Here is a 13430-nt window from a genome sequence, read left to right on the forward strand (position 1 = left end):
CATGCAGTGTAAAACCACAACAAAAGCCAACGTGCAATCTAAAACTTTCTGTGTCTGCATTCATGGTTTCATTGCTTAAGTACAGACAGGACATGGGATCATTTGCTCTGTGCTGCCATTCCACATTTGATCCTGCTAAACTGCCCAACAAGCAGCCCAGGCAGACCTGGGCACACCTTCCATGGATGGTCAGACTCACATGATTAGTTCTACTCAACCACAATTATAGTTCTCTGTCATGTGTGGATGAGCATGCTTTGTCAGGTGGTCACACTGTATGTAGTGCCAGTCACACACAGGACACACTAGCTTCTTCCCTCCAATGTGAGTTCTGTGGTGGCGAGACAGCTCATCTGACCTTGCAAACTTGTTATCCCAGTCATCACATTACAGATGCGGATAAAAGGTAAGTGTGTGGGCAAAGATGATCTTAAAAGTGGGCAATTTTGAAGTAGATCTTCTGAGGTGCTGTACAGCAGTGGTGATGTAACCAGAATCAGAGACAGGTGTGAGGGGTCTCAATTTTCACTTTTTGAACTCATAATTTCTAATCGTGTCTTGGGGTAATATGAAAGAATAATATTTATTGAACAATGCTTTACAATACTTTATTTTGGTAGTATAGAGTAAGGAAGGAGTCTGTATTATTGTAGAAGCCACTAAGCTATGACATTCACTCTCCTGGATACCTTCTAAGAAGAAAATAATGGACTTACTGTAACAGAAAATATTTTCTGTCATCTCACTACCAAAGCCTTGTAGCCTTTTTGTCCTTCTGTCAGACACATGGAACTTGAGAAGGAACTACTGGTTTGATGTCTAAGCTTACAAACTTTGAGTAATAAACAGACCTATAAATTAGATACCTACTCTGGAAAGACTCAGTGAAACAGTATTCAGCAAAACCAGAACGGGGAAGTGGGAAGGGGTGGGTGGGAGGACAGGGGAAGAGAAGGGGGCTTGCGGGACTTTCGGGGAGTGGGGGGGCTAGAAAAGGGGAAATCATTTGAAATGTAAATAAATTATATCGAATAATAAAAAAAAAATTAGATACCTACACGGTTGTATTCTTATCACTGGGGGGGGGGAATCATTAAACTTAGGATTTTATATAAGAAGCAAACATTTATACAGTTTTCTTATATGCAGAACATGTTATTTAATAATGCTTTTGTTCTTTTTTAATATTTTCTATATTTACATTTCTAATGTTTCCCCTTTCCATGTCTCCTCCTCATAAAATCCCTGTCCTATCCCCCTGCCCCTGCCTCTATGATGGTGCTCCCCCATCACCTACTAGCAATAGGACAAAATGGCAACCAACATATTAGGCAAATCTTTACCAGTCCTACACCTGATACAGAGCTAATATCCAATATATACAAAGAATTCAAGAACTTAGAATCCAGTGAACAAAATAACCCTATTAAAAAATGAGGCACAGAGCTAAACAAAGACTTGCTGAGGGAGGAATACTGAATGGCTAAAAAGCACCTAAAGAAATGTTCAAAATATTTAATAATGAGGGAAATGCAAATCAAAACATCCCCGAGATTCCCTCAAAATCTGTAAGAATGGCTAAGAGCAAAACTCAGGTGAGAGCAGATGCTGGCAAGGATATGGAGAAAGAGGAACACTCCTCCTCTGCTGCTGTGGCTGCAAGCCAGAACAATCACTCTGGAAATCAGTTTGGAGGTTCGTTTAATATATTGGACAAAGTACTACCAGTGTACCTAGCAATACTACTCCTAGGCATATACCAAGAAGATGCTCCAACTTGTAATAAGGACACATGCTCCACTAATTTTATAACAGCCTTAGTTATGAGAGCCAGAAGCTGGAAAGAATCCAATTGTCCTTCAGAAGAGGAATGGATGCGGAAAATGTGGTCCATTTACACAATGGAGCACTAGTCAGCTATTAAAAACAGTGAATTCATGAAAGCCTTAAGCAAAAGGCTAGAACTAGCCAATTTCATCCTGAGTGAGCTAACACAATCAAAAAGAATACACATTGTATGTACTCCATGATAAGTGGGTATTAGCCCAGAATCTCAGAATACCCAACATAAAATTCACAGACCACATGAAGCTCAAGAAGAGAGACCAAAGTGTGTATACTCGAGTCTTTCTTAGAAGGGATATCAAAATACCCAAGCCAGGAGAAACAGAGACAAAACACAGGGCAGGGATTTGAAGGAAAGGCCATTGTGTTGATGATCAGTAGAGTATAGAATGGCAATCTATAAGGTAGTTATTGAAGAAACTAGCAATAAAAATGAAATCTGGTCTACGTATACAACTTCCCCATCTCTAGTGGAAGGACTTTAAGTCAGCTTTGCAATACATAATTTCACATACATATTTATTGTTGCCATGTTTAAAAGAGTCAGGTAAAAGAATGAGCATCGTTGACCATCATATGAAGAATGTTGAAATAAAATGTGCACTTGTACTTAAAAGAATCTCATTAAAATATGTCAGTGTTAACTTTGAGGATATCTTGTCCCTGTCTGAGAAAAGTATAGCAGCTATGGATCACTAAGATGAAAATGGTCTTTAGGCATGTGTATGAGAGGTTGTTAATTGATGAAGGAGGACCCATGCAACTGTGGACATTGTCCACCATTCCTTGGAAGGAGTTCCGGGGCAACTAAGCATGAGCTTGGGAGTCAGCCAGCAAAAACAGTGCTCATTGCTGCAGAAGATTCTGAACATCATGGCTGGGAGGAGAGTATGCTGGAGCACAGCATTTTAGCCTTGCAGAAAGGGAACAAAGAAGAAGGGATGCACTCCTCTGGTGGCCATCTCCTTTGCTACTGTTTATTCAACCTCAGCTTCCAGGTCAAGGAACACACACTTCCCACATTCAGACTGGAACACTTGGATCTTTTCATTCCATCTAGAAAACCTCTAACACATAAACCAGAAGCAAGTGTCTCTGAATTCATAGATGATTCCGGTCAACTTGACACTGTATAAATCATGAAACCATAGTTCTCAATCCCTGTTTATTAATTACTGTATACCTTTCTTCATCTTTGCTTTGAAAAGCAAGTGCTTCAAGATTCTAATAGGCCTAAGGAGACATTCTCAGTAGCTGCAATTCCTGACCAAAAGGCAAGAGAACTCTTGTCAAAACAATTCCCCACAAATACTAGCACATGCATGATTATGGCTGCATTGTTTCAAAGAGCCAGGAAATAGAATGGGTCTAGCAGCCAATCATCCAAAGAACATTAAAATAGCATGTGCCAAAATACATAACAGAATTGTATTAAAAGGTCTCAGTTATCTTGAATGATTGCTGGAACACCCTAACGCATCAAAGACACAAAATTAGATTTTCTGATACTCATATTTCAATACTCAATATTCAGGCTTTTTTTCCGATATACTTTTTATTTACATTTCAAATGATTTCCCCTTTTCTGGATCCCCACGCCCTGAAAGTCCCATAAGCCCTCTTCCCTTCCCCTACACCCCATCCACCCCTTCCCACTTCCTTCTTCTGGTATCGCCCTATACTGCTACACTGCGTCTTTCCATAGCAAGGGGACACTCCTCTGTTCTTCTTGGACATCATTTGTGTGTGGATTATATTTTGGGTATTCCAATTTTCTAGGCTAATATCCACTTATTTGTGAGTGCATACGGTGATAGATCTTTTGAGACTTGGTTACCTCACTTAGTATGCTGTTATCCATCTCCATCCATTTGTGTAAGAATTTCATGAATTCATTGTTTCTAATGGCTGAATAGTACTCCATTTTTTTTTATCTATTCCTTCGTTGAGGGATACCTGGGTTCTTTCCAGCTTCTCACTATTATAAATAGGGCTGCTATGAACATAGTGAAACATGTGTCCTTATTACATACTGGGGAATCCTCTGGGTATATGCCCAGGAGTGGTATAGCAGGGTCCTCAGGAGGTGACATGCCCAGTTCTCTGAGGAACTGCCAGACTGATTTCCAGAAGTTTGTACCAATTTGCAACCCCACCAGCAATGGAGGAGTGTTTCTCTTTCTCCACATCCTCGCCCACATGTGCTGTCTCCTAAGTTTTGAATCTTAGCAATTCTGACTGATGTGAGGTGAAATCTCAGGGTTGTTTTGATTTGCATTTTTCTAATGACTAATGATGTTGAGCATTTTCCAAGATGCTTCTCAGCTATCCGAAGTTCTTTGGGTGAAAATTCTTTGTTTAGCTCTGTACCCCATTTTTAATAAGATTATTTGGTTTTATGCGGTCTAACTTCTTGATTTCTTTGTATATATTGTATATTAGCCCTCTGTCAGATGTTGGGTTGGTGAAGATCTTTTCCCAATTGGTTGGTTGCTGATTTGTCCTTTTGATGGTGTCCTTTGCCTTACAGAAACTTTGTAATTTTATGAGGTCCCATTTGTCAATTTTTGATCTTAGAGCATAAGCTATTGGTGTTCTGTTCAGGGCCTTTCCCCCTGTACTGATGTCCTCAAGGGTCTTCTCTAGTTTTTTTTCTATTAGCTTCAGAGTGTCTGGCTTTATGAGGAGGTCCTTGATCCATTTGGAGTTGAGCTTACTACAAGGAGGTAAGGATGGATCAATTCACATTCTTCTGCATGCTGACCACCAATTGAACAAGCACCATTTGTTGAAAAGGTTATCTTTTTTCCATTGGATGTTTTCAGCCCCTTTTTTGAGAATCAAGTGGCCATAGGTGTGTGGGTTCATTTCTAGATCTTCAATCCTATTCCATTGATCCGCCTGATATTCAGGCTTTTTTAAGAAAATGCTTTTCAGTGAATTTTACCAATTCTAAACATCAGTGAGATATTATATCTTGTGTAAATAAATAATCTACATTATGGAAACTCCAAATTAGCATCAGTAATCAATCCATTGTTTCAAGCATTTTCATTGGTTTCTGTTAAAACACTTTAATCTTCTAATTATTTTCAAATAAACATATGAGTCATTATTAACTATACAGTTAATCCACAGTTCAATACAAGTTAGAATATCTATTTTCTAATTAATACATCATAACCTATGACAGATAATATTGATTTTTGACATTATTAATTCTAAACACATTCAGGAAATATGGCACTCATGTACTGCCAATGAGTCCCAGCTGCATCTGACGTCCAACTCAAGGACTGAAGACCAGGGGATACCTATGATTCCTCCAGGCCTTGGGAGGCAGATGAGGACTGCTCCAAAAGATGCAAAAAATTGCATCTGATATTGAAAATTGGATCCAGGATGCAAGTGGCTATTGGAACTAATTTTGACTTTATATTTCTTACCCTTTAAAAACGGAATTATAGGCCAAATCTAGAATTAGTTGGAGGGATGCACGGAAAAACCCTATGATCCAATAAGCACGACTTAATGGGTAATCTAGTGAGATCTCAGAAACCAATGACAACAGCTGTGTAGACAGTGAAGGCTGGAGAATTTGACAGCAATCAGGTTGAAGTCCTTTTTTTTTTTTATTATCAATAAATGTTTTTTTTTATTCGATATAATTTATTTACATTTCAAATGATTTCCCCTTTTCTAGCCCCCCCCCCACTCCCCGAAAGTCCCGTAAGCCCCCTTCTCTTCCCCTGTCCTCCCTCCCACCCCTTCCCAGTTCCCCGTTCTGGTTTTGCCAAATACTGTTTCACTGAGTCTTTCCAGAACCAGGGACCACTCCTGCTTTCTTCTTGTATCTCATTTGATGTGTGGATTATGTTTTGGGTATTCCAGTTTTCTATGGGTAATCTAGTGAGATCTCAGAAACCAATGGCAACAGCCGTGTAGACAGTGAAGGCTGGAGAATTTGACAGCAATCAGGTTGAAGTCCTTTTACATCTCATCCTGCAAAGGAATATTTTTCTGCATTTATCTATGCCTGGAGGTTTCAAATGACTCTGAGATAAAAATGACTGAATGACTTCCACCTGCCTCATCCACATCCTGCCTGTGACATGTGTCTGCCGTGTTCATAGGCACCTTAGCCTAAATCTTTTGATGTGCAAGGAACATAATATGGAATCTAGGCTCAAACATTTTCCCAATTACATTGTAATAAACATCTGAGAAAAGGGGTCAGGAGTGTGTACCTTTCTGAGGTAAAGAATTAAGTAGAATCCTTTTCCAAAGTAAATGACCAAGGTAGTGGATTCTGAATATATATCACAATTATCAAAAACTATGAAACTGTTATTAAATTGATGCAACTTGTTATCATATTTAATATTACTTGCTAAATGTATACTAAATAAACTTGTTTGAGGTACTTTTTACTTACTTTGTATCTGCGGGTATATATGTGAACAGGCACCACAGCATGCATATAGAGGTAAAAAGATCAGTCCTTTCTCTCCACCATGTGAGTCCGGGAGTAACTCACATTATCAGCCTGGGAAGCAACTCATACCAATTCCTCCTGTTCATATTGAATCTTAGAATTACCAAACCCCCTAGAGTGTGTACTGGTAGCAGTCAGAAGGAAGAAGCCTCCATTACCTTCCTCTTCTATGATCTACAGTATAAAACTCACTCAGGGTTTAGTTAATAGGAATTATATCTTGTCTGCCCAGGTGCTACACAATGAGTACTGTGATTGCTGTTTCTAAAGCCAGAAAATAGGTGTTCTAACACTGAGCCACACAGTGGCAATAACTCAAGAACATGTGGATTTCTCTATTTCAAGATGCAGTTATACTACCCAAAAGATACTTCTTCCTATCACAGATACACTTATTCAAACCTGTTCAGTGCTACAGCGTTCACAGTAACCAGAAGTTTGGAACAACCTATATGGTGCTCAACTGAAAAGCAGGTAAACAAAATGTGGTACATTTACACTATAGAGCATTACATAGACATTTACATGAATGAATAAATTATGAAATTCAAAGCTAAATGGAACAAGAAAAAGGCACAGTGCTTTCTGCTTCTCTTTTCCATTTCATGCTAGCTTTGCTTAGATGAATTGGAGGGCTCTGTTTTTCTTTTCTTGCATTCGGTCTTCTTTGACATCATTTTGCCCTCCCATTCTGCACAGTGCCCTGATATATGAATGTATCTGGGTAGGAGGATTAATGGAGACACATCACATAGGGCTGTGTTTTTCATAATCTGTCTCTGTCTGTCTGCCTTCTGTTTGCAGTCTGTCTGTCTCTGTTAGTCTTTCTCTGTCTCTATCTCCTCACTTTGTCTGTCTCTGTCTCTCTGTATTTCATTCTATCCTGTTTCTGTCTCACTTTCTCTCTTTCTGTCTCAGTCTGTGTCTCTATCTCTCTGTCTATCTCTCTCAGAATGTCTGTCTCTGTCTCTGTCCCTGTCTCTGTCTCTCTCTGTGTGTCTCTGTGTCCCTCTGTTTGTCTCTCTGTTTGTCTGTCTCTCTGTCTCTGTCTCTGTGTCTGTCTCTCTGCATCCTTTGGTTTATCATGAAAAACTCTGATATGACATCAGTGATTCTACCTGCTGCAGGAGGAAGCCTTTCTTAAAATGGCTGAATAGGGAACTGATCAGTGGGATTAGAAGAATTGGACTGCTAGATTGTTTCTTTTATTTAATTGTTTAGAGCAGTAGCATTTGATTTTAAACTAGGTCTCTGGCCATCTACACTCTATGTTTTTGTCACTTAAGCAGTGTCTTGTATGGATTCTATCTAACTAATTGGGCCTTAAGTCAAATCAGACATTTCTATATTATACCTAGATGTTCTCTGACACCACTGCCCTAGCATATCTGGCAGGTAGAACTGCTCAATGAGACTGAATAACAGACTTTCAACAGAAAATACTGTAGGTCAAGGGTTTTGTGGCTGAATTGGTATTTGTTTCTCTTTTGGTGGCCAACAGAGAACTCTCCTACAACAAAGAAACTAGAACATAAGGGTAAAGGTTTGAAGCATGCATCTGCTCAACTTCAATTTCAATGTGCTGAGTAGGTGTTGGCCTAAGCAATTGAACTCTACTCTCAGTTAGCAAAGAGTAAACAGTTGTCTTAGCAACAGCCTTGGTTGTTTGTATATTTCCATGGGATGACCTTGCAGAACAACTCAAATGAAAGCAATGCAGTCACTTTTCATGGAAGCCTTATTGGTGACAAAAAGTGGCCAGTAGAGATTTTGTATGCCCCATCAGTAGAAATCACTAAGATTGCCTTCCTATAATTTAGGATTTCCAGTACACTAGGATTCCATATTATGTCTCAAATGCCACTGCAACTGAACCTATATCTCCCAGGATTCTCTTCCTTTCCCTTAGCTCCCTTCCTATTCCTCAGGGACTGTGTCCATTGTCTTTTACATAGGTCACCTGTAAAATCTAATCAATCCCTCACTTCCATGGAGATGCATGTATCCATCCTAGTTCATTTCTTCATACCCTATCTCTGCATGTATGGATTAAATGTTGGTCAGTATCCTTTAGTGACTACTATCCAGATGTAAATGAATAATACATATAATATGTATATTTCTGGATCTTGGTTATGTCACTCTGGATTTTTTTTTTATTACCAAAGTTTTTTCTGCAAATGCCATGATGTCATTATTTTTTAAAATATCTAATCTGCCACTATGTAAATGTATCACATTTTCCCTAAAGGATCTTTTCAATCTAGGACCATGCTTTGGTTCTTGGAAATTGCCCAGTGAGATTAAATGACAAACTTTCAACAGTAATATCTTTGTTCAGCCTAGAGGTCTCTCTCCTTCTTCTTCCATTTCCTGATGATTTGAATGAGAACAGCCCCACAGACTTATATATTTGCATCATTAGTCTCCTGTAATGAACTGTATGGAAGGTCAGAAGGTATGGCCCAGTTGAAATTATGGTGCTTATTTTTAGAAGAATGAAACTTGGGGGACTGTAGGATGGGATGTGTCAATGGGAGTCTGGAAGTATATATTAGAGGAGGTAGGTCACTAGGGGAGACTCTTGGAGGAAGTGTTTCACTGGGGGTAGGTTTTGAGATTTAAGATACCAGTAACAGGACCTGAATGTAACTCTTTTTTTTCTTATATCTGTCTCTGTCTCCATCTCTCTCTGTCAGTCTCTGTCTCTCTGTATCTCATTCTATCCTGTTTCTGTCTCCCTTTTTCTCTGTCTGTCTCTGTCTCTATCTCTCTGTCTATCTCTCTCAGTCTGTCTGTCTCTCTGTCTCTGTGTCCCTCTGTCTCTCTGCCTGCCTGCCTGTCTGTCTGTCTGTCTGTCTGTCTCTCTCTCTCTCTCTCTCTCTCTCTCTCTCTCTCTCTCTCTCTCTCTTTCTCTCTCTGTCTCTATCTCTGCCTCTGTACTCTTTGGTTTATTACAGAAAAACTCTGATACGACATCAGTGATTCTATCTGTAAAACTATAAAGAAGCCCCAATTAAATACTTGCTGTTCAAAGAAATTCCCCAGTCATGGTGGTTCTTCACAGCAATTAAACAGCAAATAAACACCCACTGAGGACATATCTTTGACTATAACATACACTAATATTATCTGGATGTATAATCACATTTCAATGATAAGTGTCTTATTAACACTTGCAAGAAATGTGTGACACTCTTTCTTAACTAAGAGCCCAGGAAATAGGAACTACCATCTTTGGGTTTTGTGCTTATAGCTGCCATCATTTCAGCCATGTCCGGCTGCCCTATAGGCTTGCTTTCTAGCATGGTGTCAAGTCTGTCCCTTTTAAAACATGGCTTCTGAGATTACTGTTGGCTTTCATCTGCCTTCTGACATCAGATTCCTTCTCAGCCAATCAGCACTTAATAGAATCTTGAGGTTACCATAGAGCTGAGTAAACAAGTCTGGCTCAGTGTTCAGTTGAACTGCTTCAACGCATACACGTGACTTGTGCTTGTGAATCTCAATAACCCCTTTACCTTGTGAATACCAATAACCCGTTTACCATCCCTTTATCCAAATCCTATAACTCTACTTGTCTTCCTGCCTCCACGATGTCAGGTAGGAAAGAAACTAAAATGTTTATTTAATTGAAAGTCTCTCAAATAGGGAATCATCAAAATAAGGTGGGATTGGAAAGAAAGTATTGAAGGACAAGACTGTGCCCTAACTAAGGTCTTGGATCTGACCTTTCCTAGGGTTGTAACTTTGTCCTCAACCTTGACTTATCTACTTGCTGGCAGATTCTAGGGCTCTCTAGGGAATTGAGTCTTTAGGAGGAGGGGATAGAGAAGGAATCCAGATAGTTCTTGGGGCTGTTTCAACTGAAGCAGAGAGAGAACTGTGTATAGACACAGGAGAACTGAGGCCCAAGATGCTTTTCTTTTGATGACAGACTACAGAGTATTACACAATAGTACTTCAAAGATTAGCTGATCAACAGTAATGTTGAGATAAAGAGAGTCAATAAAACATCTTCCACTGTTCAATTAGCAACTTAGATTGACTAGTTTTTGCCAACTGGGTAGATGTATTTTCCTCCTACATGGTTTCACATTTGTGTTCTCTGAAGCTGTCAGGTGGAAACAAGTCTTTCCCTGACAAAAGGATAGTTTGTTACATTCACCTGCACACGAACAGCTGTGTCCACCCTGGTGATGCACACTGGGTTGAAGATGGGCACCTTACTAATGGAGGAGGTTTCCACTCAATTTTGGCAATTGGTTTAAGATAATTACATTCCTTGATTGTCATTACAAACAAACTCCTATTGTGAATAGCTAGAGTATGGTGGCATACACCTTTAATGTCCACCCTTGGGAACCAGAGGCATAAGAACCAATGTGAACATCAGAGTTTCTCTCGGACAGTAACTTCAAGAGAGTCACTCAGGGGCTATAAGACGGTTCCTCGAGTACTGAAAGGAAAAGAATTTTAAAAATTAGCATTCCCAGTAGTAGCTATCTTACATATGAAACCCACTAAGAAGGAAGGGTGGATCACAGGGCAGTAAGCAAACTGATACTCTTGAGAAGGCAAGCTAGGGACCATTTATAAAAAGATCACACCACCTTTACCTAGAGACAGTGAAGAAAATGAAAAAATGGGGCAAGATTGCTGGAGAGGAGAATATGAAAGAATAGATGAAAGGAGAAGACAGAACATAGGTGTGTTAGCCATGTGACACAGGAAGCTCACCACTGAATGCTCAAGGCAGACAAATGATATTAATAAATACATTTTCAAAGGAACATTGGCTAAAAATTACTGAGTACATGGCAAACATTGAAGGATTTAATGAAATATAGGTCAAGAGTTCAGGAATGATGCTGAGGCTGGGACAGGATATGACTAGAACCACTAACTTATCAGGAAAAACACATTTCATGTTTAGATATTGTCTTCTGAGTCCCTAAACTCTGATGATGCTTTACAATTAGGAAGTGAGCTTTCTATGCATATATTGTAAACCAATTCTTAGTGCAATGTCTGGGCTCAAGAGTAAAATTCTAGCTCCCAGGTGGCATAGGCAGAAGGATTGATGGTCGTTTATCCACATTCTAGAAAGAATGATGAATTATAGGCAAACCCTGGCCATGAAGTCAAATTATTACTAAAAAGAATTAGAATTTTTTGAGAACTTGTGTTTGGAGATTTTGTTCTACTCTGACCTTGAGCATACACAGGATCTGGAGAAATCATGGTGATCTAGATATTCTTTAGTATTAGAGATCAAACTAAAGCAAATTTCCCAACTTTATACTCATTTACCTCACTAGACACAGTATAATCTTTGTAACAAGGAATTATAAATCCACGAAGATAAGACAGGAATCCATAAAGACACAGTTGTATATCACTAATAAACTTGTGCATCCCCAACAGGTAATTCTTGGGATAGAGGTACCAGTACAGTTTCTTGATACTATTCCACCTATTAGCCAATCAAAACCTGAATCATCTTGAGGTCCCTATGATAAGTACAAAGCTGTTTTCCCAAACTGTGTTCACATTGCCAACCTCACAATGTCTGGTATGGAAAGAAATGGGAACATTTCTTTAGCTGATATCCCCATATTTTGAGAAGTCCAGAAAGTATGGATGCATAGGGAATGTATTGAATGAGAATCTAGTGCCAAGTGTCAATTTTGGCCCTGATATATCTGAGATTATGATTTTGGACAGAGCATTCTCCCTTTCACTATAAGGATCTTCACATTTCATAGTAGCAAAAGTAACAGGCTGACCTGTGAGCACAAGTAGATATAGAGTGCTTAAGAGAGCACAGTATAGAGACAGCACCCAGCTAATTCAGGGGAATTTTTACAGAGAAGCAGGCAGTGGAGGCACATATTTTTAATGACAGTGCTTTGGAGGCAAATACAGGTGGATTTCTGAGTTCGAGGCCAGCCTGGTCTAAAGAGTGAGTTCCATGACAGTCAGGGCTACACACAGAAACCCTATCTGGAAAAAAAAAAAGAAAAAGTAAGCTACATTTGTTTGCAGATGTCCTGCAAAGGATCTGTATAGGCCCAGTTCTTTCTGCTTCTCCCAGTTCATGCTAGCTTTGCTCAAGTGAATTGGAGGGCATTGTTCTTCTTTCATTTTGTCTGCTTTGACAGTATCTTGCCATCATATTTCACACAGTTCCCTAATGTATGAATGGGTCTGTGTAGGGAGATGGATGAACACACATCACAAAGGACTGTGCTTTTCATTCTCTGTCTCTGTCTTTGTGTCTCTGTTTCTGTCACTCTCTCTGTCTCTGTCTCTTTGTCTCTCTGACTCTGTCTCTGTCTCTGTCTCTGTCTCTCTCTCTCTACCCCCATAATATATTGGTATGGAACTCTATATATATTCCCATTTGCTGCAGGAGGAAGTCTTTCTTATAATGGCTGAATAGGGAATTGATCGGTGGGATTAGAAGAATTGGACTGTTAGATTGTTTCTTTTATTTAATTGTTTAGAGCAGTAGTATTTGATTTTAAACTAGGTCTCTGGCCATCTACACTCTATGTTTTTGTCACCTAAGCAGTGTCTTGTATGGATTCTATCTAATTAATTGGGCCTTAAGTCAAATCAGACATTTCTATATTATTCCTAGATGTTCTCTGACACTACTGCCCTAGCATATCTGCCCAATGAGACTGAATAACAGACTTTCAACAGAAAATACTGTAGGTCAAGGGTTTTGTGGCTGAATTGGTATTTGTTTCTCTTTTGGTGGCCAACAGAGAACTCTCCTACAACAAAGAAACTAGAACATAAGGGTAAAGGTTTGAAGCATGCATCTGCTCAACTTCAATTTCAATGTGCTGAGTAGGTGTTGGCCTAATCAATTGAACTCTACTCTCAGTTAGCAAAGAGTAAACATTTGTCTTAGCAACAGCCTGGGTTGTTTGTATATTTCCATGGGATGACCTTGCAGAACAACTCAAATGAATGCAATGCAGTCACTTTTCATGGAAGCCTTATTGGTGACAAAAAGTGGCCAGTAGAGACTCTGTATCCCCCATCAGTAGAAATCACTAAGATTGCCTTCCTATAA

The 13430-nt window shown here is 39.3% G+C and overlaps 1 protein-coding gene across 1 annotated transcript in view; it reads left to right on the forward strand.

Moving 5' to 3' along the window:
- Positions 1-393: 393 nt before the first annotated feature.
- LOC127670216 (STAM-binding protein-like) overlaps positions 394-13430 on the forward strand; it is a 57619-nt gene continuing 44582 nt past the window's right edge. The window contains exon 1 of the mRNA XM_052164629.1: positions 394-406. Coding sequence (XP_052020589.1) covers positions 394-406 — 13 coding nt within the window. The remainder of the gene's footprint in view (positions 407-13430) is intronic.

This window comes from Apodemus sylvaticus, chromosome 1, assembly GCF_947179515.1.
Source record: "Apodemus sylvaticus chromosome 1, mApoSyl1.1, whole genome shotgun sequence".
Taxonomy (NCBI): Eukaryota; Metazoa; Chordata; class Mammalia; order Rodentia; family Muridae; genus Apodemus; species Apodemus sylvaticus.